At 49.1% G+C, this 23,218-nt stretch overlaps 1 protein-coding gene across 4 annotated transcripts in view; it reads left to right on the forward strand.

The window, feature by feature from the left end:
* The window catches only part of phf21aa (PHD finger protein 21Aa), a 430,721-nt gene that overhangs the window by 272,028 nt on the left and 135,475 nt on the right, over window positions 1-23,218 (forward strand). For 3 of the 4 annotated variants that reach the window (XM_068045947.1, XM_068045944.1, XM_068045943.1), the window contains exon 4: window positions 11,934-12,080. The exons of the other annotated variant lie outside the window; for it this stretch is intronic. In XM_068045947.1, the coding sequence (XP_067902048.1) occupies window positions 11,934-12,080 (147 nt within the window). The remainder of the gene's footprint in view (window positions 1-11,933; window positions 12,081-23,218) is intronic. 4 annotated transcript variants of the gene reach the window in all.

Genomic DNA, 23,218 nt, shown 5'->3' on the forward strand with positions numbered 1-23,218 from the left:
GTACTATCAACACACTCTTACTTCATCCAAGTGGGCATTTGTTCTGTGTGATCCTTAAATCATAAGTCGTTCAACTGTGGGAGAATAGTTTTGTGATAATCCTGCTGAAATCCTCATCCATGCATTTATCACCTCTAGACTAGATAAGGTACGATATAGTAGACTCATGACTAAGGTCAGAGCACGTGGAGTCAGGGGCAAGTAACAGAATCGATAGCAAGCTGGCTACAAGACAGAAAACTAAATGTATGGGTTAGGGGTAGTTACTCAGACTGGCAAAAGGTGGGAAATGGTGTTCAACAGGGATCGATGCTGGGACCACTGTTCACAATTAACAATTTGGATTGGGAATCAGAAGTATAACTTCAAAATTTGCAATGGCACCAAATTATAGTTAAGATAGTAACTGTAGACTACAGGAAGATGTCAATGGACTAGTCAGGTGGGCGGAACAGTGGCAAATGGAGTTTGATCTGGAGAATTGAGAGGTAATGCATTTGGGGAAGGCTAACAAGACAAGGGAATACACAATAAATGGTAGGATATTTTATTGTAGGAGACTGAGAAGTGCAGAGAAACAGACATTTTGGAGTGCATGTCCACAGATCCTCGAACATGGCTGGACAGGTAGATATGGTGGTCAAGAAGGCATACGGGATACTTGCCTTTATTACCCAAGGCAGAGGATGTAATAGCTGGGGGGTATATGCTGGAACTGTGTAAAACACTAGTTCGGCTACAGCTGTGCACTGCATACAGTTCTGGTCACAGCACTACAAGAAAGATGTGATTGCCCTAGATATGGTACAGAGGAGATTTGCGAGGAGGTTGCCTGGACTAGAGAATTTTACGTATGATGAAAGATTGGATAGGCTAGGGTTGTTTCCTTTGGGACAGAGGAAGCTGAGGGGAGACCTAATTGAAGTGTATAGAATCATGAGGGATCGAGATAGAGTGGATAGGAAGGTCCTATTCCTGTTGGTTGAGAGTTCCATAACCAGGGGCCATAGATTTAGGGTAAAGGGTAGGAGGTTTAGAGGGGATTTGAGGAGAAATGTTTTCACCCAGAAAGGGTGGTTAGAGGCAGAAAGACTCAACATTTAAAAAGTACTTGGATGTACACTTGAAGAGCCATAACCAACAAGGCTACGGACCAAGAGTTGGAAGGTGGGATTAGGCTGGATGGCTACTTGTTGGCTGGCATGGGCATGAGGCCAAATGGCCTCCTTCCATGTTATACATTTCTATGATTCTATGATAGCTAATACTGAAGAAGAATGTGATAAAATACAAGGAGACATTAATAAACATGCAAAATGGGTATTTGATGGACAAATAAATTTGGTGCGAGGAGGTGCATTTTAGGAAGAATAAGGAGACCACATACCCCCCCCCCGCCCCGTCCTTCTCCAGCCTTGCCTTCTCCCCCCCCCCCCCAGCCCCACCATCTTCCCCCCCCCCAACCCCGTCTTCCCCCCCCCAACCCCGTCTTCCCCCCCCCAACCCCGTCTTCCCCCCCACAACCCCATCTTTCCCCCCCCCAACCCCGTCTTCCCCCCCCCAACCCCGTCTTCCCCCCCCCCAACCCCGTCTTCCCCCCCCCAACCCCGTCTTCCCCCCCCCCAACCCCGTCCTTCTCCAGCCTTGCCTTCTCCCCCCCCCCCCAGCCCCACCATCTTCCCCCCCCCCAACCCCGTCTTCCCCCCCCCAACCCCGTCTTCCCCCCCCAACCCCGTCTTCCCCCCCCCCCAACCCCGTCTTCCCCCCCCCCCCAACCCCGTCTTCCCCCCCCCCAACCCCGTCTTCCCCCCCCCCCAACCCCGTCTTCCCCCCCCCCAACCCCGTCTTCCCCCCCCCAACCCCGTCTTCCCCCCCCCCCCGCCCCGTCCTTCTCCAGCCTTGCCTTCTCCCCCCCCCCAGCCCCACCATCTTCCCCCCCCCCAACCCCGTCTTCCCCCCCCCAACCCCGTCTTCCCCCCCCCAACCCCGTCTTCCCCCCCCCAACCCCGTCTTCCCCCCCCCAACCCCGTCTTCCCCCCCACAACCCCATCTTTCCCCCCCCCAACCCCGTCTTCCCCCCCCCAACCCCGTCTTCCCCCCCCCCAACCCCGTCTTCCCCCCCCCAACCCCGTCTTCCCCCCCCCAACCCCGTCTTCCCCCCCCCCAACCCCGTCTTCCCCCCCCCAACCCCGTCTTCCCCCCCCCCAACCCCGTCTTCCCCCCCCCCAACCCCGTCTTCCCCCCCAACCCCGTCTTCCCCCCCCAACCCCGTCTTCCCCCCCCAACCCCGTCTTCCCCCCCCAACCCCGTCTTCCCCCCCCAACCCCGTCTTCTCCCCCCCCAACCCCGTCTTCTCCCCCCCAACCCCGTCTTCCCCCCCCCAACCCCGTCTTCCCCCCCCCCAACCCCGTCTTCCCCCCCCAACCCCGTCTTCCCCCCCCAACCCCGTCTTCCCCCCCCAACCCCGTCTTCCCCCCCCAACCCCGTCTTCCCCCCCCAACCCCGTCTTCCCCCCCCAACCCCGTCTTCCCCCCCCAACCCCGTCTTCCCCCCCCAACCCCGTCTTCCCCCCCCAACCCCGTCTTCCCCCCCCAACCCCGTCTTCCCCCCCCAACCCCGTCTTCCCCCCCCAACCCCGTCTTCCCCCCCCAACCCCGTCTTTCCCCCCCCAACCCCGTCTTCCCCCCCCCCCAACCCCGTCTTCCCCCCCCCCCCAACCCCGTCTTCCCCCCCCCCCAACCCCGTCTTCCCCCCCCCCCAACCCCGTCTTCCCCCCCCCCCAACCCCGTCTTCCCCCCCCCCCAACCCCGTCTTCCCCCCCCCAACCCCGTCTTCCCCCCCCAACCCCGTCTTCCCCCCCCCCCCCAACCCCGTCTTCCCCCCCCCCCCAACCCCGTCTTTCCCCCCCCCAACCCCGTCTTCCCCCCCCCAACCCCGTCTTCCCCCCCCCCAACCCCGTCTTCCCCCCCCCAACCCCGTCTTCCCCCCCCCCCGCCCCGTCCTTCTCCAGCCTTGCCTTCTCCCCCCCCCCCCCAGCCCCACCATCTTCCCCCCCCCCAACCCCGTCTTCCCCCCCCCAACCCCGTCTTCCCCCCCCCAACCCCGTCTTCCCCCCCCCAACCCCGTCTTCCCCCCCACAACCCCATCTTTCCCCCCCCCAACCCCGTCTTCCCCCCCCCAACCCCGTCTTCCCCCCCCCCAACCCCGTCTTCCCCCCCCCAACCCCGTCTTCCCCCCCCCAACCCCGTCTTCCCCCCCCCCAACCCCGTCTTCCCCCCCCCCAACCCCGTCTTCCCCCCCCCCAACCCCGTCTTCCCCCCCAACCCCGTCTTCCCCCCCCAACCCCGTCTTCCCCCCCCAACCCCGTCTTCCCCCCCCAACCCCGTCTTCCCCCCCCAACCCCGTCTTCTCCCCCCCCAACCCCGTCTTCCCCCCCCCAACCCCGTCTTCCCCCCCCCCAACCCCGTCTTCCCCCCCCAACCCCGTCTTCCCCCCCCAACCCCGTCTTCCCCCCCCAACCCCGTCTTCCCCCCCCAACCCCGTCTTCCCCCCCCAACCCCGTCTTCCCCCCCCAACCCCGTCTTCCCCCCCCAACCCCGTCTTCCCCCCCCAACCCCGTCTTCCCCCCCCAACCCCGTCTTCCCCCCCCAACCCCGTCTTCCCCCCCAACCCCGTCTTCCCCCCCCAACCCCGTCTTTCCCCCCCCAACCCCGTCTTCCCCCCCCCCCAACCCCGTCTTCCCCCCCCCCCCCAACCCCGTCTTCCCCCCCCCCCAACCCCGTCTTCCCCCCCCCCCAACCCCGTCTTCCCCCCCCCCCAACCCCGTCTTCCCCCCCCCCCAACCCCGTCTTCCCCCCCCCAACCCCGTCTTCCCCCCCCAACCCCGTCTTCCCCCCCCCCCCAACCCCGTCTTCCCCCCCCCCCCAACCCCGTCTTTCCCCCCCCCCAACCCCGTCTTCCCCCCCCCCCAACCCCGTCTTCCCCCCCCCCCCCAACCCCGTCTTCCCCCCCCCAACCCCGTCTTCCCCCCCCCCCAACCCCGTCTTCCCCCCCCCAACCCCGTATTCCCCCCCCCAACCCCGTCTTCCCCCCCCCAACCCCGTCTTCCCCCCCCCAACCCCGTCTTCCCCCCCCCAACCCCGTCTTCCCCCCCCCAACCCCGTCTTCCCCCCCCCCCAACCCCGTCTTCCCCCCCCCCCAACCCCGTCTTCCCCCCCCCCAACCCCGTCTTCCCCCCCCCCCAACCCCGTCTTCCCCCCCCCAACCCCGTCTTCCCCCCCCCCCCCCCAACCCCGTCTTCCCCCCCCCCAACCCCGTCTCCTCCCTCCCCCACCCCGTCTCCTCCCTCCCCCACCCCGTCTCCTCCCTCCCCCACCCCGTCTCCTCCCTCCCCCACCCCGTCTCCTCCCTCCCCCACCCCGTCTCCTCCCTCCCCCACCCCGTCTCCTCCCTCCCCCACCCCGTCTCCTCCCTCCCCCACCCCGTCTCCTCCCTCCCCCACCCCGTCTCCTCCCTCCCCCACCCCGTCTCCTCCCTCCCCCACCCCGTCTCCTCCCTCCCCCACCCCGTCTCCTCCAACCCCCACCCCGTCTCCTCCAACCCCCACCCCGTCTCCTCCCTCCCCCACCCCGTCTCCTCCCTCCCCCCCCACCCCGTCTCGTCCCTCCCCCCCCACCCCGTCTCGTCCCTCCCCCCCCACCCCGTCTCGTCCCTCCCCCCCCGCCCCGTCGTCTCTTCCCCCCCGCCCCGTCGTCTCTTCCCCCCCGCCCCGTCGTCTCTTCCCCCCCGCCCCGTCGTCTCTTCCCCCCCGCCCCGTCGTCTCTTCCCCCCCGCCCCGTCGTCTCTTCCCCCCCGCCCCGTCGTCTCTTCCCCCCCGCCCCGTCGTCTCTTCCCCCCCGCCCCGTCGTCTCTTCCCCCCCGCCCCGTCGTCTTTTCCCCCCCCACCCCGTCGTCTTTTCCCCCCCCCACCCCGTCGTCTTTTCCCCCCCCCACCCCGTCGTCTTTCCCCCCCCCCACCCCGTCGTCTTTCCCCCCCCCACCCCGTCGTCTTTCCCCCCCCACCCCGTCGTCTTTCCCCCCCCACCCCGTCGTCTTTCCCCCCCCACCCCGTCGTCTTTCCCCCCCCCACCCCGTCGTCTTCCCCCCCCCACCCCGTCGTCTTCCCCCCCCACCCCGTCGTCTTTCCCCCCCCACCCCGTCTTCTTCCCCCCCCACCCCACCCCGTTGTCTTCCCTCCCCCTCCCCCCCCCACCGTCATCTTCCCCACTCTCTCCCCTCCCCCCTCCCTCTCACCCCTCCCTCTCACCCCTCCCTCTCACCCCTCCCTCTCACCCCTCCCTCTCACCCCTCCCTCTCACCCCTCCCTCTCACCCCTCCCTCTCACCCCTCCCTCTCACCCCTCCCTCTCACCCCTCCCTCTCACCCCTCCCTCTCACCCCTCCCTCTCACCCCTCCCTCTCACCCCTCCCTCTCACCCCTCCCTCTCACCCCTCCCTCTCACCCCTCCCTCTCACCCCTCCCCTCTCACCCCTCCCTCTCACCCCTCCCTCTCACCCCTCCCTCTCACCCCTCCCTCTCACCCCTCCCTCTCACCCCTCCCTCTCACCCCTCCCTCTCACCCCTCCCTCTCACCCCTCCCTCTCACCCCTCCCTCTCACCCCTCCCTCTCACCCCTCCCTCTCACCCCTCCCTCTCACCCCTCCCTCTCACCCCTCCCTCTCACCCCTCCCTCTCACCCCTCCCTCTCACCCCTCCCTCTCACCCCTCCCTCTCACCCCTCCCTCTCACCCCTCCCTCTCACCCCTCCCTCTCACCCCTCCCTCTCACCCCTCCCTCTCACCCCTCCCTCTCACCCCTCCCTCTCACCCCTCCCTCTCACCCCTCCCTCTCACCCCTCCCTCTCACCCCTCCCTCTCACCCCTCCCTCTCACCCCTCCCTCTCACCCCTCCCTCTCACCCCTCCCTCTCACCCCTCCCTCTCACCCCTCCCTCTCACCCCTCCCTCTCACCCCTCCCTCTCACCCCTCCCTCTCACCCCTCCCTCTCACCCCTCCCTCTCACCCCTCCCTCTCACCCCTCCCTCTCACCCCTCCCTCTCACCCCTCCCTCTCACCCCTCCCTCTCACCCCTCCCTCTCACCCCTCCCTCTCACCCCTCCCTCTCACCCCTCCCTCTCACCCCTCCCTCTCACCCCTCCCTCTCACCCCTCCCTCTCACCCCTCCCTCTCACCCCTCCCTCTCACCCCTCCCTCTCACCCCTCCCTCTCACCCCTCCCTCTCACCCCTCCCTCTCACCCCTCCCTCTCACCCCTCCCTCTCACCCCTCCCTCTCACCCCTCCCCCCTCCCCCCTCCCCCCTCCCCCTCCCCCCTCCCCCTCCCCCCTCCCCCTCCCCCTCCCCCCTCCCCCTCCCCCCTCCCCCTCCCCCCTCCCCCTCCCCCCTCCCCCTCCCCCCTCTCCCTCCCCCCTCTCCCTCCCCCCTCTCTCTCTCTCCCCTCTCCCCCTCCCTCTCTCTCCCCTCTCCCCCTCCCTCTCTCTCCCCTCTCCCCCTCCCTCTCTCTCCCCTCTCCCCCTCCCTCTCTCTCCCCTCTCCCCCTCCCTCTCTCTCCCCTCTCCCCCTCCCTCTCTCTCCCCTTCCCCCCCCCTCTCTCTCCTCTTTCCCCCCCCTCTCTTCCCCCCCCCTCTCTTCCCCCCCCTCTCTTCCCCCCCCCTCTCTTCCCCCCCCCCTCTCTTCCCCCCCCCCTCTCTTCCCCCCCCCTCTCTTCCCCCCCCCTCTCTTCCCCCCCCTCTCTTCCCCCCCCCTCTCTTCCCCCCCCTCTCTTTCTCCCCCCTCTCTTCCCCCCCCTCTCTTTCTCCCCCCCCTCTCTTTCTCCCCCCCCTCTCTTTCTCCCCCCCCTCTCTTTCTCCCCCCCCTCTCTTTCTCCCCCCCCTCTCTTTCTCCCCCCCTCTCTTTCTCCCCCCCTCTCTTTCTCCCCCCCTCTCTTTCTCCCCCCCCCTCTCTTTTCCCCCCCCCCCCTCTCTTTTCCCCCCCCTCTCTTTCCTCCATGATGTGCAAAATTTTGGCAGTTCGAGTATATTGTTGGAAAGTGTGAGGTTATCTACATCGGTAAGAGAAAAGTGAAATATTATTTACTTGGAGAGAGACTGCAGTTTGCTGCGGTACAAAGGGATCTGTGTGTCCTCGTACACGCATTACAAAAAGTTATCATGCATGTATGGCAAGTAATTAGGAAGGCAGAATGTTGGCCTTTATTGCAAGGGGGCTGGACTATAAAAATAGGGAAGTTTGCTACAACTACAGGGCATTGGTGAGACTGCACCTCGAGCACTGCATACAGTTTTGGTCTCCTTATTTAAGGAAGGATGTACTTGCATTGGAGGCGGTTCAGAGAAGGTTCACTCAGTTGATTCATGGGATGAAGGGGCTGTCTTCTGAGGAAAGGTTGAGTAGGTTGGGCCTTTGCTCATTGGAGTTAAGAAGAATGAGAGGTGATCTTATTGAATGGCGGAGCAGGCTTGAGGGGCAGAATGACCTAGTCTTGCTCCTATTTCTTATATGTTCATTGCTAGCTAGAGGGATGGAAAAGCAGATGTTTAGAGCCTTGGTTAGAATACAATTTGGACTACTGTGCACAGATAGGGTTGATACAAAGAACGTGTTTCCACATGTTGGGAAGTCCAAAGTTATCATAAATATAGGCTATTAATTCAGAAATCTTATAGGGAATTCAGGAGAAACTTCTTTACCCAGACAGTAGTTAGAAATTGGAACTTGCTGCCACAAGGAATTGTTGAGCCAAATAGCATAGGTGCATTTCAGGGGAAGCTAGATAAATATATGAGGGGGTAAGGAATAGAAGGACAGGATTAGATGAAGAAGGTTGGGAGGAGGCTTGTGTGAAACGTAAACACCAGAACAGATCAGTTGGGCTGAATGTCTTTGCCTTTGTTTCTGTGCTGTAGACTGTATGTATTCCAATACTTTACTGGCTGGTCGCCATCCTCCACCCTCTATAAAGGTCAGCTCATCCAATGTTCCATTTCCTGTTTTCTTATCAGGCATCAAGTCCCATTCGTCCATTACCCCTGTCTTCACTGATCGATGTTGGCTGCAGGTCCTTCAGTGCCTCAAACATAAAATTACCACCACTGCATTTAAATCCTTTCATGCTCTTTCCTTCCTCCCCCTCTCTCTCCCTTCCCCCCTCCCACCAGAACACACTATTCTTCTGTCACTGACCCCTTATTTATACATTCCCCTCCCTATGCCCCACCATTAACAGACTTCAGCCTTCTTGGCTCCATGATCTGGAACTCCCTCCCTCAACCATTCACAATGTGCCTTTCTTTAAGACCCTCCTCAAATCGCATCTCTTTGATCAAGCCTTTGATTACTTCTATTAACAGCTCCTCCTTTGGCTAGGTCCATTTAAAAAGAAATTATGCCTCGGAAATAGTTTGGAGCATTTTCTACTTTTAAAGGTGCTAAATAAATGCAAGCTATTCAGTTCTCAACCAATATGTATGTGTGTATATATAGGATTATAGACATTTACAGCACAGAAGGAGGCCCATTGTGTCCGCTCTGGCCGACAAGTAACCATCTAGACGAAACCCACTTTCCAGCTGTTGGTCCGTAGCCTTATATGTTACCGCACTTCAAGTGCATTTCCAAGCACTTTTTAAATGCTATGAGTGTTTCTGCCTCTGCTATCCTTCCAGATCCCCACCACCCTCTGGGTGAAAAAAATCCTTCTCAAATCCCCTCAATCTCCAACCTCTTCCCTAAATCTACGCTGCCTGGTTATGGACCTCTCAACCAAGGGGTTTAGGGCCTTCCTATCCACTCTATCTAGACCCCTCATTATTTATACACTTCAGTTAGGTCTCCCTCAGCCTCCTCTGTTCTAAAGGAAGCAATGCTAGCCTCTCCAATCTTTCATCATCATTACAATTCTCCAGTTCAGGCAACATCCCCATAAATCTCCAATGTACCATATCTCATGCAATCACATCTTTCCTATAGTGTTGTGACTAGAATTGCAAGCAGTCCTCCAGCTGGGGCCTAACTAGTGTTTTATACAGTTCTAGCATAACCTTTCAGCTCTTATATTCTGTGGTTTGGCTATTTCAGTGCTGTATCTCTAATCTAATCTAATCTAATAAAGGCAAGTATCCTGTCTGCCTTCTTGACCACCTTATCTACTTATCCAGCCATGTTCATGGATCTATGGATATGCACTCCAAGGTCCCTTTGTTTCTCAACATACCTCAGTATCCTCGCCTTCCCAAATGTATTACCTCCCATTTCTCCAGATTGAATTCCATTTGCCACTGTACTGCCCACCTGACTAGTCCATTGATATCTTCCTGCATTCTACAGCTTTCTTCTTCATTATCAACCACACGGCCAATTTTTGTATCTTTTGCAAGCATTTTATCATATCCCCTACATTCAAGTTCAAATCATTGCTATATATATCACCAAAAGCAAGGGATCTAGTACTGACCCCTGTGGAACCACACTTGAAATGGACTTCCAGTCACAAAAACACCTATTGACCATTAACCTTGCTTCCTGCCTCTGACCTAATTTTGGATCCAACTTACCACTTTGCCTTGAATACTATGGGCTTTTACTTTTATGACCAGTCTGCAATGTGGGACCTTATCAAAACCCTCGCTAAAATCCATATAGACGACATCAAATGCATCGACCCTTGTATTTCACACTCCTCCTCCCTGGTTGCAATATCTGTATTGTCCCTTTCTGTTGTGAAAACAGATGCAAAGTGTTCATTAAGAACCATACCAGTGTCTTCCGCTTCCACATACTCCCTAATGGGCTCTACTCTTTGTTTAGTTATCCTCTTACCCTTATTTATTTATTAAAAAAAATCTTTGGGTTTTCCTTGATTTTATTTGCCAATATTTTTTCATGTCCTTTCTTTGCATTGCTAATTTCATTTTTAATTTCACTCCTGCGCTTTTTATACTCCTCTAGGTTTTCTGGTATTGAGCCCTCGGTATCTGTCACAAGCTTCCATTTTTTTCTTTATCATCTTTAAGCCCTTGACATCCAGAGGCTCTGGATTTGTTAGATCACCCTTTTTCTTTAAGGGAACATACTTGTTCTGAACCCTCACTATCTCTATTTTGATTGCCTCCCCTTGAAACGGCACTGATTTACCTTCAAGTAGCTATTTCCAGTCCACTTCAGCTAAATCGCATCTCAACTTAGTAAAATTAGCTTTTCCCCAATTGAGAACTTGTATTTGTTGTCATTCTTTGTCCCTTTCCATAACTACCTTAAATCTAACTAAATTATAATCACTTCCACCAAAGTGCTCCCCAATTGATACCCCTTCCACTTGCTCAGCTTCATTCCCTAAAACTAAGTCCAGAACTGCCCCCTCTCTTGTTGGGCTTGCTACGTACTGGCTAAAATAAGTTCTCCTGAATGCTCCCTATGTGCCTTTCACACGACTACTATCCCAATTAATTTTTGGGTAACTCAAATTCCCCACTATTGCCCTATTGTTTATGCACTTCTCAGAGATTTACCTACATATTTGCTCCTCTTCTTTCCTCTATTTGTTTGGGGTTCGAAAAGTACACTGCTAGTTGGGTGATTGCCCCTTTTTTGGTCCTCAACTCAATCCTTATGGCCTCAGTTAATGATCCTACTATCATATCATCCTTCTTTACAGCTATAATTGTTTCTTTAATACTGCGACCCCCCCCCCCCCCCCCCCGCAAATCTCATCTGAAAACCCTGTAATCAGGAATGTTGAACTGCTGTTCCTGCCCTCCTTCCAGCTGTGTCTCAGTATGATATCATGCTCCCATGTGCCAATCTGCGCTCTCTGCCCATCTGCCTTATTCCCTAGCCTTCTTGCATAGAAGTATAAACCATTTAGCACTGCCAAACTCCCTTGTTGTCTATTTTCTAACCTTTGTTTCTTCTGTCTTCCAAACATGCTTACTAATTTTCTGCCTTCCATTCCCAACTTTTCTTCTCTCCTGCCATTAAGGGATCACTGCATAGCAATCAAGAATAGGATTTCTGGCTGGCTTTAATTTTACTTCCCTTAGCTGAGGGGTGCCAAGGTAATATGCTTTTTCACCACAGCTGAGATCAACTAAAATGGTAAAGATCAAGAATTGCATTTAGAGGTTTGGTTTACATGGCTCTGTACCTATTTACCTGTTAAGACACTGGGGACGAAGGACCAAGATCCACGCCTAGTTATTTTGATAGGTGTATGATTTTCTATAAAATTCCTATGCTTGGGTGGGCTCCCTTCACTTGCATCTTAGCTTGTTCATAGAGCAAAGGGCAGGAAAAGTAACTACTTTTGCTGTGAATGGCTTAGTCACAGAACCATGTAAGAGCAGGGTTAACTCTCTTTATGCCACTATTCACATGGTGAAACTGATTCCTTCTGTTTGGTGTCCTTTTATAAGATCACCAGTTAACATAAATATAAATAAGACCATTCTGCCTTAACTCATTCAATCCCCAAAAAAACAGTGCGCACCATTCACACCGTCAGATCTTTCACATGATTCCAAGGTTTTGCTTCCATCGCCATATCCTGAACAACAGTTCAAGTGTTGGGTCATCCTTTGCATATAGTGAAAGCAATGGAAAAGACAATCAGGCAGAATGTAAAATGGGGGAATAGCCTGCCGATTTGCTGTTACTGCCCAAGACTAATTTATACCCCATTGTGTGGGCAATCTTCAGCATAAGGCAGCGACTCTTGTGTGTGAGTGATGTGTTGGTCCTTTTGTCATTCTCTGTTTTCTTGTATGCATGCACAGAACTTGGGTAGCTTAGAATATTATATAATTTTGTGTTTGATATGCATATGTGTTGTGCATTTCTGAAGTGCAGGTTTTATCTGAGATGATATTTTCTTCTGTTTCAGAAAAAAGTGGTTGAACAGCTGAGGAAAGATTTGATGGTGAAACAAGAACATCATGAAGGCAAACTGCCAAAGCAACAGCAGCAGGTACCACCACAGCAGCAACAGCAGACTGTACCACAGCTTCTACCACAGCTGACCAGTCCACAGGTAAGAGAATTATAGCATGTTGCAGCACTGAAACAAGCCTTATGACCCATCAACTTTATGTCCATATTTTTGTTGCATAACTTTCCTTGATAGGCATTTGCATCACTGCATGGTACTGCCTATTGAGCCTGTAACTTGTTACACCTCACAGATAGCAACACCAACACACTGGCCTATCCGATAGTTCCAGTACTGAGATTTGCAGTCGCACCAGCTTTCCTGACGATCTTGTGCACACTTAAGATTCTCTTGTGTAAGTCTAGCCAACCTGTTTAGGTTAACCATTAAATTTAGTACCAACTTCATTACATTTCTGCCTTCTCTTATCCTGCCTTTCTGGTTATTGTTGACAGTCCATGTATTCGTATAGTAATTTGAATCGTGAGAATCCTGTGGATCTTTGGGAATGCCTTCCTGTATGCAAATTAGAATGAGGTAATGGTTTATCCCTGTCTTTAGACATTTTAACTTGCTTGAGTATAGCGTACGAGCCACTGTGTCTTTAAACCTGTCTACCAGTCTATTATCCTGAGAGGAATATGGGATAGATAACAGTTCTTCTATTTGTCACTCTTGTCATAATTGTGTGAATAACTAATCGGACAGAATCTTTTTGGGTGTCTAAGTTGAGTAAACATTCTGAGCTGTGCATTAGCTGCAATGTACATATCAATGGGCGCAAGAGCTATTGTATCTGAACATCTACATCCATAGTTTACCATGATTAATAGATACCCTTTGCCTGATTTGTATTAAGCATGGAACCTATGATATCTGTGCCCACTCTTTTGGAAAGTTCATTAGTAATGGGTAAAAGCAGAAGGAGCTATGTTGTATTCCTTTAGTTTACTCATGTTGACATTGGGCATGGGTGACAACAAAATTCCACCATGTCTTTAAAGACACTAAGCCAAATGAAGTGGTGCCTTTAACATTTTACTCCTTGATGTTCTGCAACTGGTACAGATTGAGGTAGCTTTTGTAGATTTGTCTGACATACCTGCAATACCGCAATCTTTAAGAACTCTTTGGTTCCTATCTGTACAGGATAGCACCCATCCAAACACAAAATAAAGGAATTAAGAAAGAAACAAGAGAAAAAGAAATCAGCAAAATCCACTGGACGCTTTACAGCCTTCTGGACCCAAAATTGAGTTAAACAATTTTAGATCATAACCTCTGCCCCCATTTTGTTTTGTCTTTGTTTTACTGGTTCGTTTTTTTTCTCTTGTTTCTTAATTCCTTTACTTTTTGTTCGGAAGGCTGTTATTCTATCACTCACACCTCCTGTAGACACATCTTCTGTTTCTTTACTTGCCCCCATTGCCATTCCCTTTGGTTTTGTACCATGAAAGCTTTTGTCATTTCATCTGTCCTGCCCTCCACCCGATCACAGACTTTCCCTTTTATTGTTCTTCCCACCCTATCCCCCTTTCGTTTGCTCAAAACCTATTGTATTTCTAACTTCTTCCAGTTCTGATGAAAGGTCACAGACTGGAAACGTTAACTGTTTCGCTCTCCTCAGATGCTGCCAGGCTTGCTGAGTGTTTGCAGCAGTTTTTGTTTTTATCTCAGATTTCTAACATCTGCAGTATTTTGCTTTGATGGATGCCTGTCCTGGTTGGCGCAAATTCACATCATTCTTTTTTTGTATCTATTGTGCTATTGCCTTTTACAGTTCAGCTTTAGTTGAAACTTTTTTTGGTGGGGTGGGGGGGGGTTCTCTTTGGCAGTTGTACAAGCTAACTCTAACTTGTCTATTACTTTGATTTCTTGTTTGTGAATTTTCCCTTTTTTTACTGTAGAACTGTTAATCAGCTTGTTTTAAATTTTACTTAGCTCTCAGTTAGCTCCATGAATCCAAGTTGCTTCCTGCCACCGTTAGATTTTTGAAACTTTCTATCCTTGATGTAGATTAATGGGCAGGTTCCAACACCCTGTATTTTCAAGTTATTGAGTTCTAGGTAAGATTGTAGTCTGCCTAAGGTAATACAAGGAACAGTGGTAATTGCTTTTAGCTTCTGGATTTATCCTTTGCCTTTATAGAATCTCTTTCATCAATGAGCAAATGAAACATCACACCATCAATCCATATTTTAAGTGAAATCCATTAAACAATGTTAATTTTTGGAAAACAAGTAATATATAATTATAATTACACATTTACAGTAGAATTCTATTTAATACAACAGGACAAAATAATAAAAAGGTCATAACACTGAGTACTAAAACTTCAACTGCCTCTAAATCGTCAGACCGTTTGACATCCAGTAATGGATGAGCAGAAGTTTCCTCCAGCTAAATATTGGGAAGACTGAAGCTGTTTTTTGTCCCCCACACAACCTCTGTTCCCGAGCCACCGACTTCATCCCTCTCCCTGGCAACTGTTTGAAGCTGAACCAGACTGTTCGCAACCTTGGTGTCGTATTTGACCCTGAGGTGAGTTTCTGTCCACATATCCGCCTCTCTTTCCTCCTTCGAGATGCTCCTTCACACCTACCCGTTTGACCAAGTTTTTGGTCATTTGCCTTAATATCTCCTCATGTAGCCCAGTGTCAAATTTTGTTTTTTTATGCTTTTGTGAAGTACCTTGGGAAGTTTTATTATTTTAAAGGCACTATATAAATGTGTGTTAAACTAATCCTTTGTAATTAACTTGCATATCATGAAGTATTCATAAATGTTCTACCATTTCAGGAGTCTGTTCTCATAGTTTCAGATTTACTGGTTGCTGCAAAGCAATGGTATGATTATTGTCTGAAGTGCATCTATTCACTTATTTATTTTATTGAAGAGCTTCATTAAACAAGCTAAAAGGAAAACTACTGCTTGCTGAAAATATTTTTGTTACATTATAGCCAGCAAATGTGCATCACTCCAAAGATGATGTACTGTACCCATGCACTTTAAGATCTGAAAAATAGAATTAAGTTGATAATCCAACTCGAAAAGAAAATCAGAAGGATGGCTGGTGAGAGGAGTGGAAATGCTCTTACGGTACATTGTTGAGACAAATTAGAGGGAGCTTTTCCTCCTCCTTGCTGTTCCTGAGTTGGGAGCGTTTTATCCTGCCACAAGTTGCATAATGAAAGAAAGACTTGCATTTATATAGCACCTTTCCTGATCTCAGGGCATCCCAAAGCGGTTTCTAGCCAGTGAAGTGGCTTTGACATATAGTCACTGTTGTAATGTTAGGAAGCACCTTGTTTATATTGATAATAAATTATGTTAGAAGCCTCACTTTTTATTGATTATGAAGGGTTATCATTTCAAGAAGTAAAGCACATATGAGGATATTGGGAGAGGGTAAAATCAGACTTAGTTGTGTGCCCCTGAAGTCAAATGGCCTGCAAATGCTCATCAAATCTTACATGAATAATGGCCATTTAAGAAAGCTGCTAATGAGTGATCAATACTGGTGAACTTGACTGCAGCAAGGAGTCTCTAAGCCTTTAAGAAATAAGAAAGTTGGTGGTAAAAGTGGAGAAAAATCTTACCATATAACAAAAGATATTAATTCCAGTAAGTATAAAATATTGGGGAATAATGGTTGGTGAGTTAGATATTTAGGATCAAAGCTTGAAATACTTTTGTCACTATCTTGTGAAGTGGCTTTAAAATTCTTCTGGTAATGTTACTTTTATCTCCTTTTATCTGTTAAAATCTGCCAGTGCTGTATTCTTTCTTTCCTGTTACAAGCAAGATTCTCAGTAAATAGTTGCAAAAATTATATTTTACCTCCTATTTTTAAAAAAAAAAATGCAGTGTTTCCTGGTAATTCTGGTCACTTCCCATTCTGATTTTCTGCACTCCTTTATCAAAAACACTGACTCGTACCCCCAGCATAGGTATGGAAACCAATTGTAGCTGTATCACTATCACCCAGATGCTAAACTGGACCAGCCACATAAATCCTGTGGCTGCAAGAGCAGGTCAGAGGCTGGGGTGTTCTGCATCAAGTAGCTCACCACCTGAGGCAGTCAGTAACTTGAAAATACAGGGGCTGTGATGGAATACTCTCCACTTGCCTGGATGAATGTAGCTCCAGAAACACTCCTCCACCTATGACAAAGCAACCCTCTTGATTGGCACCCCATGTACCACCTTAAATATTTACTCCCTCCACTACTGGCGCACTGTGGCAGCAGTGTGTACCATCTACAAGATGCATTGCAGAAACTCACCAAGACTTCTTTGACAGCACCTTCCAAACCCACCACCACTACCACTGAGAGGAACAAGGGCAGTTGACGCATGGGAACACCATCACCTGCAAGTTCCCTTCCAGGTCATATACCATCCTGACTTGGAAATACATCATTCTTTCATAGTCGCTGAGGCAAAATCCTGGAAATCCCTACCTAACAGCACTGTGGGAATACACACAGCACACAACTGCAACAGTTCAAGAAGGGGACTCACCACCACCTTCTCGAGCAGTTAGGGATGGGCAAGAAATGCTGGTTTTGCCAGTGATGCCCACAGCCCCAAAGGAAAACAAAAAAAAACCCTACTATGGAAAGAATTTGAAATGAGGGTGATCAATGAAGTAAAATCCACATTTTTGAAATTTTTCAAGTGCTTTATAGCCACATTTGTGTTTGAATATCTTGTTTCTTAGGAATCCGGAGGTTACCTTCAGACTTTAAAAAGCTGGACATCAGTCTGCACTGTTTTATTTAAACAGTAATAAACTCCAAGGTTACACAGACAGGCACTTTAATTAAGGAGTATGCGTTGTGTTCCTGATTTGTATTGACACAAGACAACCCAGAGGGCTAAAACAGGCATTGGTGTGTCTATTATCAACATGCCTCAATGTCATTATTACTATTTAACTTTCAGGGGTTTCCTTAAGTGCAAGATTATTTTATGAACCAGTTGTTTTACTTCGGTTGAATTGAATGATCAAAGATTTTGAAATGACAGTGATCATTAAAGTGAAATGAGCATGTTTTTGGAGGTTTCCCTTGTTTTGTAACTACAGTTTTTGGTTTTCCCTTAATCTAATTTATGGGCGCTCAAACACTTTTTTTTAATTTGGAAGTAATTTCTCATTTTTGCCATGTTTCTTCCTTTTCCCATCCTCCCCATTGGTCTTTTCAATTATGTAGATTAGGTTCCTGCATATTATAAATTATTTTGCAATTCATACTTCTAAGGAAAAACTTGTGCTTTGCAGCTAGTAGGATTCATAGCAGCTATTAACCAGAAGTCTTCCAGTTTAGTGCCTTAAGCTGTTATTTTTAGGATTTATTTATTTATTTGATTTGAACAAAGATATAAAAGCACTTGGGAATTTTCATACCAGCTGTAAACAAACTACTAATTTGTTATGTTGTATATCTGCCAATGAAATTATATACTTGGATACCACAGTTCATATCAACAGATATTAAATTAAAAAAATTATATCTTTACTGTTTGAATAAGAGGCTCCACCACTGAAACTTGTTTCAACTGCTTCAAACCAGTTTGATCAGTAACATAAGTGCTTCAATTTCATAGTTATGTAAAGCTCAATTTCTAAAGACTAGTCATTGAGAAGTTCAATGAAGCTCCTATGTGTAGTTCTTGGGTATTCTGCAAAAGCTATTGGCATACAGTCTGTGCTCTTTATTTTCAACTTATATTTTCTTTCCATCTTTGGATTCCTCATGTCATCTGATGAAGAGACTGGGTAGTAGACTCATTTTCAGGCCTCTCAGTATTACTCTGTTGAACTTGTATGGAATCTTGGTTTCACCACACTTAGAGTACTGTGCATGGTACTGGTCCCCATGTTGCTGAAAGGATGTAGAAGCTGTGGAGAAAGTGCAAAAAGAATTTTCAAGGACAGTGCCTTAACTGAAAGGATACAACTACCAGGAAAGACTGAACAGTTCAGAAAAGAGAAGACTGAGAGGTTGTTTAAAAAATAGGATAGTTTTAGTTAAAATGAGTGAGATTTCCACATCTAGGTAGTGTCCAAAACTAGAGGCCATAAAAATAAAAGTCACTAATAAATCCAAGAAGGAATTCAGGAGAAATCCCTTTATGTAGAGAGTATAAGAATATGGTTCATGACATAGATGCATTTAAGGGGCAGCTAGATAAGTCCACGAAGGAGATAGAGAAATAGAAATATATATTGATAGGGTGAGATGAAGTAACCTGAGAGGAGGCTCCAGAGGAGCATAAACACTGGCATGGATCTGCTGGGCTGAATGGCTTATTTCTGTGCAACTAACAATGAGCAGCTGAATGACAATGACGTGAATTAGCTCATCCTTGATGCTTTTTCATTCCACTGCTCTCTCTCAAAGTATTTCCACATTTGACTTCAACTTAATACTTCCCCCAGATGAAAGCTATGCATGTTTGTTTATATTGAACAGCATTTGTGCCAAGGGTGTAGGAGATTTCTAGTCACATAAAACATCTTTGTTCAGTACAGTTTAGGTGATTTTGAGTCTGGAAATCATTGTTTGCAATTAGTAAGGGAAGGAAAGAGATTGGCTAGAGAGAAAGGGAGTGAAGAGATAACTGTTCAGATAGATTGAGTTCAAGGATCAGCATACAAAAGTCTGAACAATGGGGGAGATGGTTTAATTTATAGAATCGCATTTTATTTACAGAACCAGAAACCAGTCATTTGTCTCATTAAGTCTACACAGGTATTTTTCTCCATAAACCACCTAGTTCACTTATTTAAATGAAAAGTTCAGAATATTGGTTTTGAATTGTTTGAAAAGGGATGCCTGTTTAAGTGTTGGAATGGAATTCTCTGTGGATGCTTGATTATGTAGCAACGGTGTGGTCAAACTAGGTGGTTTGCACTTTGTGTTGGTGGAGAAATAAACTGCCCATGTGATATTTGTAATCTTAAATCTGGAACTAAAAATTGTTTTGTGCAGACATAGATACTTCATTTTGGGGTTCAGACAGCACTGGCACTATTCAAGAATAAACCTGTTGGGAATACGTGGGCGTTCTTCACAAACTTAAGAGCATGAAACAAAAGTATGTACCAACATGGAGCAGCAGCCCAGTCAATAAAAAAAGTTATGAATTGGAGCAGCAGGTAACAGAAATCTTTGCATCCTCATTGGCTACAGGTGAGGTCCCAGAGGACTGGAGAATAGCCAATGTTGTTCCTTTGTTTAAGAAGGGTAGCAAGAATAATCCAGGAAATTATAGGCTGGTGAGCCTTACATCAGTGGTAGGGAAATTATTAGAGAGGATTCTTCGGGACAGGATTTACTCCCATTCGGAAACAAACAAACTTATTAGCGAGAGACAGCATGGTTTTGTGAAGGGGAGGTCGTGTCTCACTAATTTGATTGAGTTTTTTGAGGAAGTGACAAAGATGATTGATGAAGGAAGGGCAGTGGATGTTATCTATATGGACTTCAGTAAAGCCTTTGACAAGGTCCCTCATGACAGACTGGTACAAAAGGTGAAGTCACACGGAATCAGAGGTGAGTTGGCAAGATGGATACAGAACTGGCTCAGTCATAGAAGACAGAGGGTAGCAGTGGAAGGGTGCTTTTCTGAATGGAGTGATGTGACGAGTGGTGTTCCTCAGGGATCAGTGCTGGGACCTTTGCTCTTTGTAGTATATATAAATGATTTGGAGGAAAATGTAGCTGGTCTGATTAGTAAGTTTGCGGACGACATAAAGGTTGGTGGAGTTGCGGATAGTGATGAGGATTGTCAGAGGATACAGCAGGATATAGATCGGTTGGAGACTTGGGCGGAGAAATGGCAGATGGAGTTTAATCTGGACAAATGTGAGGTAATGCATTTTGGAAGATCTAATGCAGGTGGGAAGTATAAAGTAAATGGCAGAACCCTTAGGTGTATTGACAGGCAGAGAGATCTGGGCGTACAAGTCCACAGGTCACTGAAAGTGGCAACGCAGGTGGGTAAGGTAGTCAAGAAGGCATATGGCATGCTTGCCTTCATCGGTCGGGGCATAGAGTATAAAAATTGGCAAGTTATGCTGCAGCTGTACAGAACTTTAGTTAGGCCACACTTAGAATATTGCGTGCAATTCTGGTCGCCACACTACCAGAAGGACGTGGAGGCTTTGGAGAGGGTACAGAAGAGGTTTACCAGGATGTTGCCTGGTCTGGAGGGCATTAGCTATGAGGAGAGGTTGGATAAACTCGGATTGTTTTCACTGGAACGACGGAGGTGGAGGGGTGACATGATAGAGGTTTACAAAGTTATGAGCGGCATGGACAGAGTGGATAGTCAGAAGCTTTTTCCCAGGGTGGAAGAGTCAGTTACTAGGGGACGTAGGTTTAAGGTGAGAGGGGCAAAGTTTAGAGGGGATGAGCGAGGCAAGTTCTTTACACAGAGAGTGGTGAGTGCCTGGAACTTGCTGCCGGGGGAAGTGGTGGAAGCAGGTACGATAATGGCGTTTAAGAGGCATCTTGCCAAATACATGAATAGGATGGGAATAGAGGGATACGGTCCCTGGAAGTGCAGAAGGTTTTAGTTTAGGCAGGCATCAAGATCAGCGCAGGCTTGGAGGGCCGAATGGCCTGTTCCTGTGCTATACTGCTCTTTGTTCATTGAGAGTGATGGAGGAAACTTGCAGGGAAGAATGAGAGGCAGATGATTGTACGGAGTACTGTACAAAGACTTAAGGTGCCACGTGGGAACTGGAAAGGGATATAGCAGAAGGGGCAAAGCATGATCAAAATAACTCATCTAATACTATAATGAGAGTAGGAAGAAATTCAAAACCCGAAGAGACCCATATAGATTCGAGCAGTGTAATGCAAAATTGTTTTGTTTTTCTAGGGACAGGGCACAATTCAGCATCAAATACATGTCGTCTGCTTTTGACATTTGTGAAGCAGAGGACTAGATGAATTGAGGGTTGAAGTCACCTGTGACAGGAAACTGTATCCTTGGGAATTGAGAGATGAAGGAGGGGATTTGTGGAGCATTGGTCATATTGGGGAGATTCCAACATGCTGGAGATGGGCATATTGTAGTTTCCATATTCCAGAAGGACAACAGAGCCAAGCTCAAGCAACTACAGACCCAGTACTTGAAAAATGTAGAAGATCAATCATCAGAAGCACGATGGAAGATATCTGCATGAAAGTTTTCAATAAATAATAAGTAACACTGCTTCATAACAGGGTGATCTTGCCTCACTTATCTCGTGTTTGAGCAAAGAGCATTCCAAATTCAAGATGTATAAAATTATGAGGGGTCTAGATAGAGTGGAGGGGAAGGACCTAATTCGCTTAGCAGGAAGGTCAATGACCAGGAGGCATAGATATAAAGTAATTGGCAGAAGGATGAGAGAGGAGTTGAGAAATGTTTTCACCCATCAGCTGGTGGGATCTGGAACTCTACCTGCAAAGGTGGTAGAGGCAGAGATCCTCATCGCACAAAAAAAAAAATCTTAGATATGCATTTGAAGTGCCATAACCTACAGTGTTACAGAGCCAAGAGTTGGAAAGCGAGGGATTAGACTGGATAGCTCTTTTTCAGCTGGCACAGACACAATTGGCTGAATTTCCTTCTCCTGGGCAGTAAATTTACTCTTTTCTTTTTTGTGAAAGTGAGTCTGGGAATTAATAAGGGAGAATCAGGAGATAATAGATGAATGGAACAGGTATTTTGCATCGGTCTTCACTATAGAGGGTACAAGTAACATCCCAGATATAGCTGTAAATCAGGAAATGGAAAGGAGGGAGGAACTCGAGAAAATTACAATGGGATTTGGGAAAACTACGGGCAGTGGGCAGGATCTTCTGCCCTTTAAAAATAATTGCAGGTCTGGACAGTTTCCAGGCCTTGGCTCTGCATTTGCTGTCAGCGGTCCCGTTGGCTTGATCTTATAGGAGGCAGTCTCCTAATTGGCCCCTTCTGTGTCCACTATCCAGTTAAGGATGGCAGGTGGTTCCTGAGGCTGCAGGCCCAATCAGAGGGTCTGCAACCTTGGAAGGACGGCAGCCCCACCGGCAGAGGTGAGCACTTCCGCTGCAGGATGGAGACCATGTATCTTTTTAAAATAAACTTGCCACAGCTGCCAGGCCACCCTTATCTAGAGGAAACCTCTCAACAGGATGGTCTGCAGCAGCAACTGTGGCCACTGATCCCTGTGCCTCCAGTGGGGGGGAATTAAAAGAGGTCTTGCAGGCTTCCTGCTATGGCCTCAGCAGGGGGCTGAAGATCCTGGCGGTGTCCCCAAACTGCCCACAGTTCCGCAGCTAATTATGCTGATAGGCTACCTGCCAACGCTGGACAAGTAGCCCTTGCTGCTTCAGGTCCCCCCACCCCCCACACCAAACCTCCAGCAAGAAAGACCAGAGGTGGGAACTCGTCGTCCCAATGCCCTCCCACTCTGCTTTCCTCCTAGTTCCGTCTTTAAGCCTGTCCCTGCGGGACCGGGAAGATTCTGCCCAATGTCGTCTGTGACTCAGTTGGTACCACTCTTGCCTCTGAGTCAGAAGGTTGTGGATTTAAGCCCCGCTCCAGGACTTGAACACAAAAGTCAAGACTGACAATCCAGTGCAGTACTGAGGGAGGGCTGCACTGCTGGAGGTGCTGTATTTCAGATCAGACTTTAAACCAAGGCCCTGTCTGCCCTCTCAGGTGGGCATAAAAGATCCCATGGCATTATTTCAAAGGAAAGCAGGGGAGTTATTCCCTGTATCCTGGCCAATATTTAGCCCCAATCAGCATGACTAAAAACACATTATCTGGTCATTATTACATTGCTCTTTGTGAGAGCTTGCTGTGCACAAATTGGCTACTGCATTTCCTACATTACAACAGTGACTACACTTCAAAAGTACTTCATTAGCTGTAAAGCGCTTTGAGACATCCGGTGGTTATGAATCGCACTATATAAATGCAAGTCTTTTTAAAACTGAATGAACACTACCCTTGCACATTCACTTATTTCTGTATGTTACTGAGAGTTAAATTCTGCCCAAGGTACAAAAAAGCAGTATGTGCTTTTGGGTTGCATAGCAATAAGGGGGGAGGGAGGGGGGGGGGGGGGGGGGGGGGAATTTGCTAACAGTTAAATCATGGAATGAGACAGCACAGAAGGAGACCTTTCAGTCCACTGTGCGTGTGTCGGCTCTTTGAAGACGATATCCAATTAGTACCACTCCCCTGCA

This window comes from Heterodontus francisci, chromosome 14, assembly GCF_036365525.1.
Source record: "Heterodontus francisci isolate sHetFra1 chromosome 14, sHetFra1.hap1, whole genome shotgun sequence".
Lineage (NCBI taxonomy): Eukaryota > Metazoa > Chordata > Chondrichthyes > Heterodontiformes > Heterodontidae > Heterodontus > Heterodontus francisci.